Source organism: Elephas maximus, chromosome 6, assembly GCF_024166365.1.
Source record: "Elephas maximus indicus isolate mEleMax1 chromosome 6, mEleMax1 primary haplotype, whole genome shotgun sequence".
Lineage (NCBI taxonomy): Eukaryota > Metazoa > Chordata > Mammalia > Proboscidea > Elephantidae > Elephas > Elephas maximus.
In genome coordinates, this window is record NC_064824.1 from 19,815,927 (window position 1) to 19,833,950 (window position 18,024).

At 40.4% G+C, this 18,024-nt stretch overlaps 1 protein-coding gene across 3 annotated transcripts in view; it reads right to left on the reverse strand.

Moving 5' to 3' along the window:
* Positions 1–3,182: 3,182 nt before the first annotated feature.
* CFAP221 (cilia and flagella associated protein 221) overlaps positions 3,183–18,024 on the reverse strand; it is a 147,219-nt gene continuing 132,377 nt past the window's right edge. For 2 of the 3 annotated variants that reach the window (XM_049889160.1, XM_049889161.1), the window contains exons 22-24: positions 16,488–16,580; positions 9,456–9,551; positions 3,183–3,368 (exon numbers count right to left, since the gene is read on the reverse strand). In XM_049889160.1, the coding sequence (XP_049745117.1) occupies positions 3,260–3,368; positions 9,456–9,551; positions 16,488–16,580 (298 nt within the window). In that variant the 3' untranslated portion in view covers positions 3,183–3,259. The remainder of the gene's footprint in view (positions 3,369–9,455; positions 9,552–16,487; positions 16,581–18,024) is intronic. The other variant, XM_049889162.1, reaches the window with a different exon arrangement.

Here is an 18,024-nt window from a genome sequence, read left to right on the forward strand (position 1 = left end):
ACTGTGGAAGGTATTGCAAGATTAAGCGTAAGTGTAAAGCAGTATGAAGTCAATTGTTACTTTGTGTAAAAATAAATCAACAAAATGTTCTCTTCAATTAAACAAAAACTCATTGTACTTGTGTGCATATGCGAAACTGTACTATGTGTCACTTGGAAAATTATGTCTCTGGGAAATGATGTTATACTGCCCCTTTGTTGATCATGCGATGTTATGCTTTTGTAAGCTTATGATATAAAAGACCATGTAAAAAATAAAGAGCAGGCTTCTTTTTCTGCAGAATGAAAATATAAGACACACTACCTCTCATTCTTTTTCGCCAAACTCTACCCCTCCTCTGGTGACCCTGTTCTTTGCTGAGGCTGGCCCCCGGCATCTGACTACCATCTCTATACATCTCAGGGTCTTGATTTCATAATGCTTTCTCTAAAGTCTTTTCACAATGGGTTTAACAAAGTTCATTCAAACAGAGTACCAGAAACAAAAATTGTTTGTGAAGACACAGAACTTTTGGAGAATGTTTTACCAGACCTCTGGATTCATGCCTTGGCCAAGTCCCGAGAGCTGGTCAGGCTCTTTGGGTGGTAAACAACAGATTCCCTAAAGCTTTTTCAAGAAAAAGAGGGTTGTTTTAAGGCCTGGAACTGGGGCTGGCTGGACCTGGGGCAGCTCAGAGACAGGCAGGCTCAGGTTCCATCCTGGTCCCTCTCGGTGCCTCTGGTTTTGTTCCGTGTGTTTTCCAAACATTATAAGCCCACTTCCTCCGTGCCTCATAACTTTAGCTGCTCACAGTCCAGCCTGGCTGCCCCACTTGTTTCTCTACTTCCTAAGTGGCCAGGTTCTGTCCCTGCTGCTAACATGCTCAGTCTCTTTCTACTCTTTAGTCCAGATTCCTGGGAGAAGGAATTTGATTATACAACCTATCTTTTCATGCCAGCATCCCTGGTCTGCCTGTTGGTCAACACCCCTTGGGTAAGGTGCATACTCTGACCTGATTGACTGTGAGGAGGGGAGTGAGCACCATGGACTCTCAGACCTTGGAGGTAAGTAGCTGCCCCTTTCTTCCATGTTTCTGGATAAAGGGACCTCTGCAAGATGTCCTCTAGGAAAGCTAGGTCTCCTCGCCTTCTTGATGGACCTACTCTCTGTGGTCCCATCTGGTGAGAGAAAGGCACATGGCTGTGGTCTGACCTGGAAGGGGAAGGCTACAAGCTCAAGACAAAGACCTGAGACTCTCTCTCCTCCACATCTTTGGAAGGGATGTGAGAGAGCACTGAGCCCATCAGCCCGTACCTCTGCCTTCAGAGAGGCCCACCCCAAACCATCCCACTCTTAAACATTTACCTGAGCTCATCCCCCCAGAGGCTGGCCAAAGAGAGAGCCTTGGTGCTCTTCAGAGCAATGTTTCATCCCCTCACCATATGAACAAGACTCTTTCATGCCCAGCTCCCAACTTAGCTATTGGAAAATGGGAGATGGTTGGGTAGAGGGTGGGGAGGAGAAATGAGAAAGATGGGTGGTGGGTAATGAAGTCAGCTTCACTCCTTCAACAAATATTGAGATCCTAATAAGAGCCAACATTTATTGTGCACTTACTGTGTTCCAGGGACTGTGCTACAAAGATTACCTCAGTTAACTTCACAACAATCCCATAAAGTCAATACTGTTAAAACTCCCTATTTATAAAAGGCGAAGAAACTTCATGAACTTGCTACATTTGTTGAGGGTGTACTCTGTGCCTCAGGAGCTTGTGAGGACCTTTGGGAAAATACTCCACCAATAGAAAGTCCTATATAAGGAATCTATTAAAATTATGTGTAAAATGAAGGAACTGCAGGGGCTTCTCCTGAGGTGCTTTGGTTTTGTATTTGGCCTTAGAGAGAGAGAGAAGAGAGAGAACGATGTGATAATCTGAGTAAATGCCAGAGAGAAGGACCCAGCAGGTCTCCAGAGACCGTGGTTTGACCCTGTGAGCCTCATTCACTCAGCTAGTCCTTGATTATATCCATGACCCCTGGTAGAAGCTGAATATTGATTCCACAGGGAGCCCCCAAACTCCATGGAGTCAATGATTTCCCTGAAGGACTTTTTTCTATGAGATTTATCATGGAAGAAAATATACCTAAGGTTTCCTTGTCTTTCCACCCAAAGTTGATCTGAAAAATGCAAGATGATAATCCATATTTGGCGGGAGCCCAAGGCTTCAATTTGGGAGGCAGAAGAGGCCTTTCTTGTGGCATCCGCCAGGTGGCGCCAAATCTCCAACACAAGCAATACAACCATTCAGTGAGGGCCACAGCCTTATGATGGCCCTTGGAAGGTAGAGAGAGAAAGAAAAGAAATTGGCTCTTGTTTATACGTGGAGAAACTGAAATGGATGTAAATACATGCATTGATATGAGAACAGATTCAAAGTCATGTAACCAGCCCTGAACAAGAAAGTACACATAAATAATGCAATGCTGGGCCCAGGAAGAAGAGGCGTGGAGTGGGTGAAATTAGTCAGGGCTTAATTGTTGATTGGGTACTGCTGAATGAAGCAGGTGGACAAAGTAGTTTTAAATCTGGTTGTCGAGGGGAGCAATTCCCTGAGCAAGCACTGACTGGACCCACTCTGCAGTGGCACGCATTAGGTGTCCAGAGATGAAAGACTTAGCCCCTAGGTCAGAGGTAAGTGCAAAGCCCAAGGGGGCGAAGGCCCGGAAGCCTGAGCTGAGTACGGCTGTGAGAAGGCGGTGGAGGCTTAGGGCACACCATGTGCAAAGGCTCCCAAGCTAGCCTGCAAACTCTAGCTGCCCCACAGTGTCTCCCCAGTCTCAGTGCCCTCTCACCAGTCTGCCACAGGCCTAGCTACCTGGGGTGCCAATGAACATGCCAACGCTGTTCTTTCTGGGAGTGGCTGTCAAAGCCAAAATCTGCAGTGCTCAGGGAGCCAAGGGGGAGAAGGGATTCTTCCCCAAACCCATCCCACCTCCGGCCCTGGGCCCCATACCTCCAAACCACTCTCAGGACGAGCTGTCAGGACTGGCTCCTAGCCCCTAATCACAGCGGCTCTCACCTTTCTCAGGCAGTTTTTGTTCTGGCACTAAGCCTTGCACCAAGAAGCTTCAAACGTTGCCATCATATTAATGACATTTTATTTTTAAAAAGACAAATTATACTTTAAAAATGTAATAGCCACATTTCTTTTCTCTAGGAACTTGAACGGACAGCAGTGTCGCACAGAACGTGAACGAGAGGAAGTGACTGGTGGTGGGCTTTACACCAGGAGCAGGTATGGGTTGAGCGCTTTCCCCCGCAGATTCTTCATCTCCTCCAGCACCTTTTCTCCCGCCTTCTCAGGTAGCTGGGCTTGCTCTTTCACCTCTCTAAATATCAAAAACGTGACAAGGAACATGAGGACAATTAATAAAGTGCCCCTCTGCTGGGCCCAGTGCTGCCCGGGATACTCAGTGGAGTTTTTTATAAAAAAAGGTTTTAAACTATAATTATAGTGAAAAAACTCAGCTTGTAAGTCACGCACGCCTGGCTTCTGATCTTAGTTGCACTGTTTTCTTAGCATGGACAAGTCATCCCAACTTTTAGAGTCTCTGTTTCCTGTTGTATCAGAAAAAAAAAAAAAAAAAAATCCAAACAAACCATCGCCATCCAGTCATTTCGAAGTCCTGGTGACCTGATGTGTATCAGAGTAGAGCTGTGCTCTACAGGGCTTTCAATGGCTGGTTTTTTAGAAGTAGATCGACAGGTCTTTCTTCCCCTAAGTGGATCTGAACTGCCAACCTTTCAGGTACTAGCTGAGTGCTTAACTGTTAGTGCCACCCAGGGACTTTGCTGATGTATAAATGGTGCTGATTTCTATCTCCCAGCATTGTTGTGAAGGTAAAATGAGAAATCGCAGGCATTTAGAAGCATGTTGTCTTCTAAATGCTTCATCAGCATTAGTTGATTTTCCATTTTATGAATAAAACAGACACAATATCTCTAACCCCGACAATGACTCCAGAAGGCTGAGAGGGAGGGGTATGCACCTGGATTGCTGGGTGTGCAAGGCGGCTATTGGGTAGAACTTCAACCTAATGTGGTATAAAATACAGCTGTCAATTAAGGGGTGAGAACAATTGGGGGCTGACAGGCGGGAAGTATCTGGGCTTCTTAGGGGTCAACTAGCCTTTTGGTGGGCTCAGGCCAAGGGTTAAGGTGAAGACAGAGACTTAACCGAGAAGTTTTTGTCAGGTTTACTACCATTCAAATATCTAAGAGGAAATGATGAATATATTTGGTTGAAAGGGCAGAAGTCTACAGACTGTGAGCTCAGCTGTATGATCTGCCTTGTAGAGTAGATAGAAGAATACAATATACAATGGCATGTTTCTATTAGTGGCCACTAGGAATGGGAGGGAGGGGGAAAGAGGGAGCTTTTGGCTAGGGGGCACTGAGTTTATGTTAATGGTGGTAGAATAATCTGGAAAAAAAATAGCGAGAATGGTTGCATGATGTGAACAATGTCATTAAATTATATATGTAAAAATTGAATTGGCGTATCTTGTGATGTATATATTTTCAACACAATAAAATATGGAAAAGACAAAACAAAAACTAAAAAAATTCCATGCTTCTAAAACATTTTCTAAAGAGGGTGAAATGTGAAGTCCTGGCAAATGCGACAGTTTGGGAAAACCAGAAATATCTGAAAATGGAGAATTAAAATGTTCCTTAATACAAGCAACTGAAAAAATGAGTTAGCACCACTTTAGAGAATCACGTCTAAAACTACACAGGTCACATCTGCCCTTAAAGGTATTAATGATTTGGAGAGACAGTGGTAATCTAAGGAGCATTCAATGATGTGTCAGCAGCTACGGGCGATCTCAGTTTCTTGGACGTTTAAGGCTTTTCACAACATGGCTGCCCTTACTGGGTCTTGACGGGGCTGAAATCACTGTGGAGGCAGAAAAGAGTTTCTCAGATTAATTACAGCCACCAGGGGATAGCAGATAATTCTTTGCATCCGCAAGAATAAACGTTTGCCAGAAACCCAACGGATAGCAGTCTTCGTGGGGGAATTAAACACTGTTGAGGTGCTGTTCTCTTCTACCCCTGAATGTTTAAGCTCTGGCTGCGTGTGTGTCTGATGGTGGTGACGCTGTTGGCTTCTGGCTGTGGAGGCTGAAGGAGATGAGAAGAGGGACAAGGAAGAACAAAGAAGGCAAAACTGAATATAGGGTAATGCTTGTTATGAGTGAAGAGGATTTCAGAACCAAGTAACCTGTGAGAACAGTCTGTGGGATATCAACCTGTTGGAATACTCTGCAGCCAAAAAGATGATCATTCTCTTGACAATTTTGACACATGGAAAAATGTACACAAAATAATTCGAACTGCAAAGCAAGTGAACTCAGAATACCAGGGATATGCTGATGGCACATGTGTGAAATGCATGCAGACTCTGAAAAGCTGCAAAAATTGAAAGACAATTTGGTGTGCAGAAAATGTGTAGAGTTTATTCTGTGGTAGTTTATTTTATTTTTGTAAAGTAGTTGAAATTCATTTAAAAAAGGAAAAGAATGACACACTCCTTTGGGTGAATATATAAAGTAGTACTTCTATTTCATTTAATAATAATTTAATAATCAAGCGGCATTTAAAAGTAGCTCCGTAGTAAAAAAGGTGAAAAAGCACTTCAGGTGCAAACGAATACACAGTATTGGACATAACCCTGCTCACAGGGTGAGCTGTTCTATGTTCGGGGTAACTTTTGAAACGGAAAATAAAGGGGGGTGGTATTTAAAACTCTTAGTCAACCATTTGAAACTTGAAACAAAAGACCAAGTGGATCCCATCGCTGAGGTGTAAGAGGTACTGGGTGCTATGCAGTTTAACAGGATATTTTATTGAATTAATTAACTGATCAAAGCAGATGCTCACTGAAATACCATTAACATTTTTCATTCCCTAAACCCTTTCCGTGGAGCCCTGGTGGCACAGTGGTTAAAGAACTCAGCTGCTAACCAAAAGGTCAGCAGTTTGAATCCACCAGCAGCTCCTTGGAAATCCTGTGGGGCAGTTCCACTCTGTCCTATAGGGTCACTGTGAGTTGGAATTCACTCAATGGCAATGGGTTTAGTTTTTTTTTATTAACTCTCTTTTGCCAGAAACTGCTAACTTTTGAGAAGTCTTGGTTGCTGTGGGCCTCTGAAATTATCACAGGCAAGCCAAGAAACCCCATCCTACTCCAGGATACTGGGCATTTCTTTCAGAAAAGGTGACGCCCCTACCCCCAAAACAAAAAACACCCTAAACAAAATTAGAAGACAAGCTGAGAAAACAAATTTGCAACCTATATAAGAAAAGGTAGTTATCCTTAATATATGAAGCACTCTTACAAATAAATAATAGATAAACACTTAATATAAAATAGGCAAAAAGACCAAAAGTCCTCTCACAAAAGAAGAAAAATAGCTAGTAAGCACAGGAGACTTTAATAGCACTAGCAGTAAAGAAATGAAAATTAAAACAATAAGATAGTCATCTTTTTATCACATTGGTAAAAAGAAAAAAAAAAAAAAAAGATACTAGTCCATGTTGTCCAGGTGTTTGAATTGCAGGCACTCTTTTTTGTTTTTCCAATTTTACTTATTTTGTTGTTGAGAATATACACAGCAAAACACACACCAATTCAACAGTTTTTACATGTATAATTTAGTGACATTGATTACATTCTTCGAGTTGTGCAACCATTCTCACCCTCCTTTTCTGAGTTTTTTCTCTCCAATTAGCATAAACTCACTGTCCACTAAGATTCTTATCTAATCCATCGAGTTGCTGTTATTGATTTGATCCCATATAACCCATTGCTGCTGAGTCAATTCCAACTCATAGCAATATCATACAGATAATTCTTAAAAGAGCATAATGCTCAAGGTGGACATTTTTCACTAGTTAAAGATAAACCATTGTTTGGTTTTAAGAGGACTTCAGAGGATATTTTTGGTTTAAGGTTTAAAGATTACCTCAGGGCAATGGTTTCAGGGGTTCATGAAGCCTCCATGGCTCCAGAAAGTCTGGAGTGCATGAGAATTTGAAATTCTGCATTTTTCCCCTTTTGATCAGGATTCTTCTGTAGAATCTTTGACTAAAATGTTCAGTAATGGTAGTCGGGCACCATCCAGTTCTTCTGGTCTCTTGGCAAAGTTGGCAGTTGTTCTTGGAGGCAGTTAGCTACCACTGAATGCAGGCGCCCTTGACCTGCTGGTACCTTGTTGTACTTTCTGGATGGCAATTTAGCAATCTGTCTTAAAACCTTAAAATGCACATTGATTTAGCATTTATGTTTTTATCTGGTAAGCTTTGCAGAAAATTCTGGCACAAAGATGTTTGCTGAAGCATTACTTATAATAGCAAAACACTGAAAAGAATCTATGTGCCCAATCACTGGGGTTGGTTAAATAAGTTACGGTACATCTACACAGTGAAATACAATGATATTTATATTTATAAATGCATATATATGATATATTGTTAAATACAGAAAACAAAAAAGTTTATTATGATTTATTTTTTGTTATGTGTGTATACATATGTATATAAAAATGTTTAGAAGGCCATATATCAAAACGTAAAAGTTACTACCACATGAACCACAGCCTCCACCAGCCTGAGCCCAGAAGAACCAGATGGTGCCTGGCCATCATCTCCAAATGCTCTGACAGGGATCATGATAGAGAGTTCCAGACAGAGCAAGAGAAAAATGTAGAACAGAACTCAAATTCGCACACAAAAAACCAGAATTACTAGTCTGAAAGAGACTGGAGGAACCCCCAAGGCTATGGTCCCAGATACCCCACTAACTCAGAACTGACGCCACTCCCGAAGTCCACCTTTCAGCCAAAGATTGACAGGCCTATGAAGCAAACAATAACACATGTGAGGAACGTGCTTCTCAGTTCAATCGTGTATACGAGACCAAGTGGGCAACACCTGCCCAAAAGCAAAGACAAGAAGGCCGGAAGAGACCAGAAGGCTGGATGAATGGACGCGGAGAACCCAGGGCAGAAAAGGAAAGGGGGAGAATACTGAACATTGCAGGGATTGCAACCAATTTCACAAACAATTTGTGTATAAAATTTTTTTTTATTGTACTTTAGATGAAGGTTTACAGAGCAAATTAGTTTCTCATTGAACCATTAATACACATCATTTTTGACATTGGTTGACAACCCCACGACATGGACATATCAACACTCTCCCCTTCTCGACCTTGGGGTTCCCCGTTACCAGCTTTGCTGTCCTCTCCTGCCTTCTCATCCTTGCCCGTGGGTTAGTGTGCCCATTTAGTCTTGTTTTGTTTTATGGGTCTGTCTAATCTTTGGCTGAACAATGAACCTCAGGAGTGACTTCAGTATGAAGTTAAAAGAGTGTCTGGGGGCCATACTCTCAGGCTTTCTCCAGTCTCTGTCATACCAGTAAGTCTGGTCTTTTTGTGTGTGTAAGCTACAATTTCTACATTTTTCTCCAGCTCTGTCTGGGACCCTCTATTGTGATCCCTGTCAGAGCAGTTGGTGGTGTGTGTATAAATTTTTGAACGAGAAACTAATTTGTGCTGTAAACTTTCACCTAAAACATAATAAAATAAAATGAAAATGTAAAAGTTACTTCCCTTGGGTAGTAGGATTATTTTTATTTTATTCTTTATATTTTTCTGTGTATTTTGATTTTTTATATCAATAAAAAGGCATTTTCTTTTAAACAAGAAAGTTAAAAAAAAAACTAAACTGTTTCAAACTTACAAAACATATAAACTATAGGTGGTTATTTAAATTACAACAGGAGTCTTAAAAAACCAGTCTTTTTTATGACTGTGAAGGTGTTTGCTTAGCTAGTTAGCCACCTGCTGGCACAGCGAAGGAAAGAAGTAACATTTGCTGACCACCTGGTTCACACCAAGCAACTCGCTAAACGCTTTCACATCTGGCATCTCATTTAATCCTCACAACCACCTTGTGAAAGAGGTTTTATTGTCTGCATTTTACAAATCAGGCAAGAGAGGCCCAGGAAAGAGAACTAACTTGGTTCAAGATCTCAGATATGATAAATGGTGGAGCTGGGATTCAGCCACAGGTCTCGTCTGGCTCCAGAGTCTGGGTTCCTTATGCTGAATGAAACCCAGTCAGCTATTAATAAGAAATAGACACATCTCTGTTTTATAAGAAATTGAATTATAAGCAAATGGAAAAATTGGATTCAGGGTTTAAAAGTTCACTTGCTAATAACAGTTGAAGAGGCACGATGTGCATAAAATGAAAAAATACATATATCTAAATATCTACAGCATCAGAAACGTGTCTGTCTCTACACCTGAGATATTTAGATTCAGACAACACAACCATTTTGTACTTTATGTAGGACAAATTTTATCCAAGCTTACCTCCTAACAAGGCACAAAAACATTCACTTACTTCTCCTTCTTGGAGTCTTTGTGGTCCAACATTGGGAATTCCACCTGAATCATTTCTGGAGTCAACATAATGTCTATATCCTGTTCACAGAACTCACTGAAAAAGAATAAGATGTTTAGCTGGAACTGTTTTCCCTTTCCAAAGTAAAAATAGAATGAAATATTGTGATCATTTTAGAGTTACTCAGTTCATATGGCTTTCAACTGTTGTTCCATCTATTTTTGTTGAGTCTAAAAGCAAAGAGAAGTAGAAGCTGATAAATTGCTTTTGACCAACAAATGATAGTAGGAGTAACCATTTATAACCAGAGAATAAAAAGCAATTTTTTAAAATGGGGTTACAGAATTTACATTCTTTTCAAGTGCACATGGAACATTTACCAAAATTGACCAGGTCTGTGGCCCTAAAGCAAGCCTGAATGATTCTCAAAGGCTGAAATCATTCAGAGCATGTTCTCTGGCCACAATGGAATTAGGGTAGAAATCAACAGCAAAATAGATAACTAGAAAATCCACAACTTCTTTTAATTTAAGCCATATCCTTCTAAACGATGTATGGGTCAAAGGAGAAAGCACAATGGAAATTAAAAACAAACAAAAGCATGCTGCCAAGAGCAATGCAGGGGCATTTCCATCCCTAGACTAGCCAGCCCTGCTGTGCTAAACACGATGGACAACATGGTTAAGTACAAACCAGTTCTTCTGGGCTGGCCTAGTATGGAAGACACAGGTACCTCCTCAAACAATCCACAGTACAAGTCAGCCTGTGACAAGTACCCACTGAATGAGGCTTTCAGGGTATAAATCAGGAACAGATGAGATGGTTGGGAGGAGGCAGGATTTTAGTTGGGTCTATAAAGGAGGGCATGAGTTTATTATATGGATGGTTGTTTTGGGCATAAAGAGCTTTAAAAAGTTCTCAGCACTCAAGAAAAGAAGAAGGTCTCAGCAGATTTATATGTCTTTTCCTTTAGAAAAATCTGCACTGAAGAACCACGGACATGCTGGGCCCTAAATACAGAAGAGGATTGAAAGTATCTAGAGACCACGCCTCATGCGTTTGCATATTTTGCACAATTCAAATATATACATTTGTTGAAGAACACACACACCCACCAGTTTTGGAGCAGAGAATAAATCAGCCTAAAAAAAATCACTCTTTCTAGTAATTTAACTGAATATGAATCTCAAGCACATATGAGAGCAGTAATCAATGTTCTTTTAATCAGTTTTTAAAAATTAATTTAATATTTATGAAACATATATATAAGCGTGGTGAAACCAAGCTCTTCTGTTGAGTCACACACTCATACTTTATGACTGTTGGCAGTATTGCCTTTGCTGAAGTCTTATGACTCATTCTGGGAGAGGATGACTTCTGGAACACCCACGAAGTGTGCTGCCTTTGACAGCAGACAGGCTTGTCCTGAACTCAGCACTTCAGTGAAAGTCATCTGGCTCTCGTGTCCAGGATCAGTTTATTGAACTGCTCAGGCTGCCTGGGTGCTGTGTGAACCTTCTCCTCCTCCCTCAGAGCCTGCCTCACTTCCTCCTGCCACTTGCTCAGTGTATTAAGGAGGTGGGTTAAGGGACAAAGAAGTTTCTCCCTCTTTCAAGTCATTGCTTGAGGTAAGTATCCCAGATTTGTAGGTTGCTCTTTTTTTTTTTTTTTTTCCTGCAACATGAAGTCCTTTAGAGCTCTGTTATTATTTTTTTTTTTTTATCTTTTTGTGGTTCTTCTATCCCCTAGAGCAGGAATTGGTAAGCTTTTTCTGTAAAAGGTCAGAGAGTAAATATTTTAGGTTTTGTGGGCCATATGGTCTCTATTGCAACTACCCAACTCTGCCACTGTAGTGTGAAAGGAGTCATAGGAAATACATATATGAATGGGCATGGCTGTGTTCCAATAAAACTTTATTTACAAAAACAGGAGGCAGGGCAGATTTGGTTGCAGAGCCTTTGTTGTTTGGTGATTAAAGCTGGGTCACTGCTTGTATGGGTTCCAGTTGGAGGAAAGGGGGAGAGACAGTGTGGAGGCGCCACACTCACTGTAAGGGCCTTGACCCCAGTGGTAGAATGCTCACATTCCATTGACACCTGGTGAAATGGCCAGCTTAATTGCAGGGAAGGCTGGGAACCTTAGTCCCTAGTTTCAACAACTCTATTACAATGGCAACGGTCTTTTTTTTTTTTTTTAATTATTATTTTAGAAGAAGAGAAAAATAGTTTTTTTTTTTTTGATAGCAGTTTCCACCACACTCAGTTAAAGAGAAATGCTTCCAAGATCTATAATCATTGACACTTTTCCTGGCAAAAAAAGGCTTCAAAGTTTGGAATTACCGACAGGAACACTTTGCTCAGCAGTGATACATAAACTGAGATGGTCATAGCAATTTTGTGTTCAGGAAATACCCATGAAAAGTGCAAAAAGTTGTTTAATCCTCTAAGACTGAAAGCAAACTTTTACTGAGCACCTGCTATATGCGCATTACTATGCTGATGCTTTGCAAACATTATTTCCTCGTTAGCAGTTTCCTTATCTCTGAAGTATGAATAATGAGACCTCATTATAGGGGTTAAATGAGACAATAATAGCAAAGCACTGTGCCTGGTACACATTAAAAAACCAAAAAACTAAACCCATTGCCATTGAGTTGATTCCAACTCATAGCTACCCTATAGGACAGGATAGAACTGCCCCATAGAGTTTTCAAGGAGCGCCTGGTAGATTTGAACTGCTGACATTTTGGTTAGCAGCCACAGCACTTAACCACTACACCACCAGGGTTTCCTGGTACACATCAGTGCTCAATCAATGTTAGCTGTCGTTATAACCATCCTCACATTACCATTATCTCCTTTAATTCTGACAACCCTCTATGAAGTGGGTGCTATTTTATTCCCATGTGAAAGTTGAGGAAAGTGGTGACAACGGTCTGCACATGAGTGCTGAATGAAGGAAGTGCTGACTATGTTTTGGTCTGCTGAACGTCTCCCTAGCGGGCACTGCCAGAGGGAACTTACTCCTCTGGCCCTGAAGGAAATGTGTATTGTGTTGTCCTGGCTGTGGTACTGTTGGGAATGTCCCCATGCAGTATGTTGAGTGGAAGGCACTCAACTTTCCTTTTCAGATCTGGACTCAAGTCCCTAGCGAAGTATAACTACATGTGGGAAGGGCTTAGAATAACTAGATACAAGCCTCAGACATTTAGGATTTCACTAATTATTTACCTGTAAAACTGCACTGAAAGTATTAGTATATGTTTGCAAAAGAAAATTATAGAAACAGTAATCAACTAACACCCATTTTTGAGGATATAAAGTGTGAAACATGGTCTAGTGTGCCAAGTAATAAAGCATTTCCTGTGATCACATACATCTAATTTAACATGGCAGTGATAAATTGTTAACAGCACTCGAGTCATCAGAATTTCTTTGCTGCCATCACAACTGATTGTATAATTTAATGAAGTCCACGTTATCATTTTTTTCTTTTATAGATCCCGCTTTTGGTGCTGTATCTAAAAAGTCATTGCCAAATCTAAGCTCATCCAGATTTTCTCCTATTATTATCTTCTGTCGTTACTGTCAGGTGTGTTGAGTCGGCTCTGACTCATAGCGACCTTATTATGTACAACAGAACCAAAAGTTGCCTGATCCTGCGCCATCCTCACAATCGTTGTTGCTATGTTTGAGCGCATTGTTGCAGCCACTGTGTCAATCCATCTTGTTGAGGGTCGTCTTCTTTTTTGCTGACCCTCTACTTTACCAAACATAACGTCCTTCTCAAGCTATCGGCCCCTCCTGATGATGTGTCCAAAGTAAGCGAGATGAAGTCTCACCATCCTTGCTTCTAAGGAGTATTCTGACTGTATTTCTGACTGACTGTTGTCTTCTAGAAGTTGTTTTGCTTCTCACATTTAGGCCTCTGATCCATTTGGAGTTAATTTTTACGAAAGGTCTAAGATCAAATGTCTAGCTTCATTTTTTTTACATGTGGATATCTAGTTTTTCCAGCACCATTTGTTGAAAAGACTGTCTTTTCTCCATTGACTTGCCTTTAGTCATTTGTCGGAGATCAGTTAACACCATCTGTGTGGGTCTATATCTGGGCTCTCTGTTCTGTTCCATTGATTTACTTGTGTATTCTTTGACCAATACCACACTTTCTAGATCACTGTACTTTATACTAAATCTTAAAGTTGGGTACTGTCAGTCCTCCAACACTGTTCTTCAGTATTGTGCTGGCTATTCTGGGTCTTTTTTCTTTTCATACAAACTTAGGATCATTTTGCTGATGTTTACAAAATAGCTTGCTGGAATTTTGAATGGTATTGCATTGAAACTATTGATCAAATTGGGAAGAACTGACATTTCAATAATATTAAGTCTTTCTATCCATGAACATGAAATATCTCTCCATTTATTTAGATCTTCTTTGATTTCTTCATCAGAATTTTGTAGTTTTCCTTGTATAGATCTTGTACATATTTTGTTAGCTTTATGCCTAAGTATTTCTCTTTTTTTGGTGCTAATGTAAAGAGTTTTGTGTTTTTAATTTCAAGTTCCAATTGTTCATTTCTGGTAAACAGGAAAGCAAATGACTTCTGTATCTTAACCTTGCATTCTGTAACCTTGCTGTAACACTTATTAGTTCCAGGAGAATTTTTGTCACTTCTTTGGGATTTTTCAACATAGACAATCACATCTTCTGACAACAAAGACAGTTTTATTTCTTCCTTCCCAATCTATATACCTTGTATTTCCTTTTCGTGCTTAATTGCAGTAGTTAGGATTTTCAGTACGATGTCAAACAGGAGTGGTGAGAGGGGATGTTCTTGTCTTGTTCTCAAATTTTGGGGGAAAACATCTAGTTTCTCACCATTAAGTACGATTTTAACTGTAGGTTTTTTGCAGGTGTTCTTTATCAAGTTGAGGAAGTTTCCCTCAATTCCTAACTGCTGAGAGTTTTTATCATGAGTGGGTATTGAATTTTGTCAAGTGCTTTTCTTGCATCTATTGATATAATCACATCATTTTTCTTTTTAGCCTGTTGACGTGATGGATTACATAAATTGATTTTTGAATGTCGAATCAGCCCTGCATTAAAAAAAAAAACAAAACTGCATACATACACTTGATTGTGGTGTATAATTCTTTTTATACATTGTTGGATTCTATTTGCTTATATTTTGTTGAGGATTTTTACATCTATGTTCATGAGACATATTGGTCTGTAATTATCCTTCCTTAGTAATGTTTTTGCCTGGTTTGGGTATTAGAATAATGCTGGCTTCACAGAATGAGTTAGGAAATGTTGATTGTAGAATATGAAAGCTTAGATTTTTTTAAGAATGAAGATATATTTGAATAGTGGGAATAGTAAGTGCAAATCGGCATGCCAAAGAAAATTTTGGCAAATCAGGATGCCAAAGAAACAGCCAGTTAGAAAAATATATTGATAAATACAGTTCCTATAATATTTTTGTAAGTGATAGGAGTTAAATAATGAGAGTTTCATTTGTGAGGTAAACATTTTCAGAAAGACCATGCATAGGAACGATTCATCCCAGAATCATTTCTCAAATAAAAACAAAGGCATCCATCTTACAAAAGACATGCAGCTATACTTGAGAACACTTCTTCATCGCTTCAAGGCAAAGTGATACCTGGCAGCTGCCACCTGTGCAGGAGTCAGAATCACATGCAGGAACAATCAAGCAGACCCTGGACTGGGGACTTAGCCTGCTCAGTGAACAGAGATGAAACCCTTTATGCAAATATTTAACTCCAGTCAAATAGAAATGTGCAGGGACATTCAAAAAACCATTGTTTTTAATTTAGTTTTTGGTGAAATGGCTAAGCCAACTGTATGTGTTTTCAGCTTCTCACCATCCCCTCCTCAAAGTTTCCTCAGTCTCCCTAGTGGACCAGGAATCTTCCATTTCCACTTTTGCTCCTGCCACTCAAAGTCTCTGAGTAGCTTATACTGAGTTATAGGTGAGACTCAAAGTGTTCTCTGCCCTGAGATATTTGTACTTTGATTAGAACAAAGTCCAAAGGTGAAGGAATGGCTCTTCAGTGATAGGAGTTCAGGAAATAGAGAGTAGAGAGGGCTTTTTGGAGCCAAGGGTCTTCTTGATGTGCCTGAAATCTTGTTGCATCGGACTGGTGGCCCTCTGAGCCACACTCCAGCTCTGCCAGTCGGAGACGCAGTATCACATCCAAGTGTTCTTTCACATTCCCCAAAGGTATTAAAAAAATTGAAGGTGGAGCTCTGCCTCAGTTAAAAAATGTCAGAAATATTAATTCATCTAGGAAACCTCTTGGGACATGACTATCTCTTCATTTGATATTTTGGACATATAACCGCATATCTTCTCTCTTAATTTCTCACATTGTTACTATCGTGTGATATGACATTTATTCCAAAAAGAGTCATTGCTTGCCTACCATGTGCCAGATACTGGCAAGGGGTTCGGGACATCAAGGATTCAAGGAATAATAATAGCTTTCAATTATCAAGACCTTATGTGCTAGTCATCTGACAAAACACTGTATCAGTATGCATTGCTCAACATTCCCCACTTTGAGCTCCTGGAGGGGAGATCAGACACCAAAACATTTTAGACCTCAGCGTCTCTCTATCCCCTACCATGAATTTAACATGCTTTATCTAGTTAGTGGCATGGAGTCCCTGGATAGTGCAAATGGTTAATGTGCTCTGCTGCTAACCCAGAGATTGGTAGTTCAAGCCCACCCAGAGGTGCGTCGGAAGAAAGGCCTATTTCCCCAAAACCAGCCATTGAAAGCCTGTGGAGCTTAGTTCTACTCTGACACACGTGGGGTCACCATGAGTTCAAGCTGACTCGACGGCAGCTGATCCTGGTTAGTCAGTGGTGTGGCTGCGTGCTGGCCTTCTCCTCTTGTCCGGTTTTAGGCTCAGGCACTGTGTGCTCCTCTGAAATCCCTCACGGCACCTACCATATTTTTGGGAAACAGATAACATTAGAGACCAAAGGCAAAAAAGTACCGTTCCATGATTTCCAGTCTGTCTGCTTCTGGTAAGCCATGCACAACAGCAGGGACATCTACGGGAAGCATAACTGTGTTGAAGGAATCACAGCTGTGGAAAATCACACGAGCGGCCAAAGATGAATGATCACATTGGTAGTTTGGAGGTCTTTATATTATTTCCCAAAGCATTTTTACTTTACCACTTGGTTAGGCCTCTACCACTCTGTCCTCTCTCCCTCCCGAAAACCCACTGATATTTTCCAGAGGCAAAGGCTGGTGCTGGGATAGGCCTCCAGAAAACTCAGGAGAATGTTGCCAAATACAATGTTTTCCAGAGTTAGGAAATGGAATAAAACATAGAATCAGAATTTTTGAGTTGGTAGGGTCTGAAGTTACACCAGTTCTTTGAGGGGTAGGTACTTAGATAGTTCACTTCTTGTACTTAACTTTTTTTCCCTACGTTTGTGTCCTTCCTTAGTCATTCTATTCAGTTTCAAACATTCCTTCCCTCCTCTTACGTATTGCTTCGTATTACAAGTTTAGAACTTTATATAAAAATTCCTGGGTACTGATGACATTAAAATAATTTAGATAGAAAAATATATTGTTATTTTAAACGTTGGCAGCAGATTTTGTATCACGACGGTGGAACAAGCACTTACTTTATGTCTCAACTCCTTCCTTATTAACCTTTCAAATTATATTAAAGGGAAAAAAAATGGGCCTACAACAGCAAAGAAAACAGGAGAAAGGACATCAGTGAATCAAAGGTCTCAGTAATTTCCAGCTCTGAAAGCTGGAAAGAGTGTTGTCTCAAGAAAAAGAGCCAAGAAAGAGGCGCTTAGGAGACACACATAAAAGGCTGCAGCAGAGGGAGAAGGGGACTGATGTCCTGGCAGACCCCAGAAAAGCTCTGGGCTGTGGGTAAGGCTGGAGGCAGGAATGGAAAACCAGGGGATTCACTGAAGATTCCTGGGTGCACACATATGCCTTCAGGATAGGCCTCTTGTCCATGTTTTACTTTTGTGCAAAAATGTACCTGCTTGCCAAGTATAGAAGACTGGTTGAATAAAAACAATGGTACATAGTTTTTATAGCTGTAAATAAAGAACGAGGTGGATCTCTATAAATTGATATAAAGTAATTTTCAAGAGACATTAAGTGAAAAATGTGAAGTGCAGAAGAATATATAGTGGTGCCACTTTTTGGATAAGAAAGAAGAGAAAATAAGGAAAATACATATATTCTGCTTAGCATCACAAATAGAAATACACAGCGACCCTATAGGACAGAGTAGAACTGCCCCCCAGGGTTTCCAAGGAGCAATTGGTGGATTACGAACTGCTGACCTTGTGGTTAGCAGACAAACTCTTAACCACTGTGCCACCAAGGCTCCAAATAGAAACATAAAAAAAAAAAAAAAAAAATAGCAAGGATAAATTAGAAGACCAGGCTGGTTATCAACAAGGGGTGGAAGAAATATGAGAGGAAGTGACACTTCTTTGAGTATAACTTTTTGTGTAGTTTTAACTTTGGAAAACATGGTAAAGTTC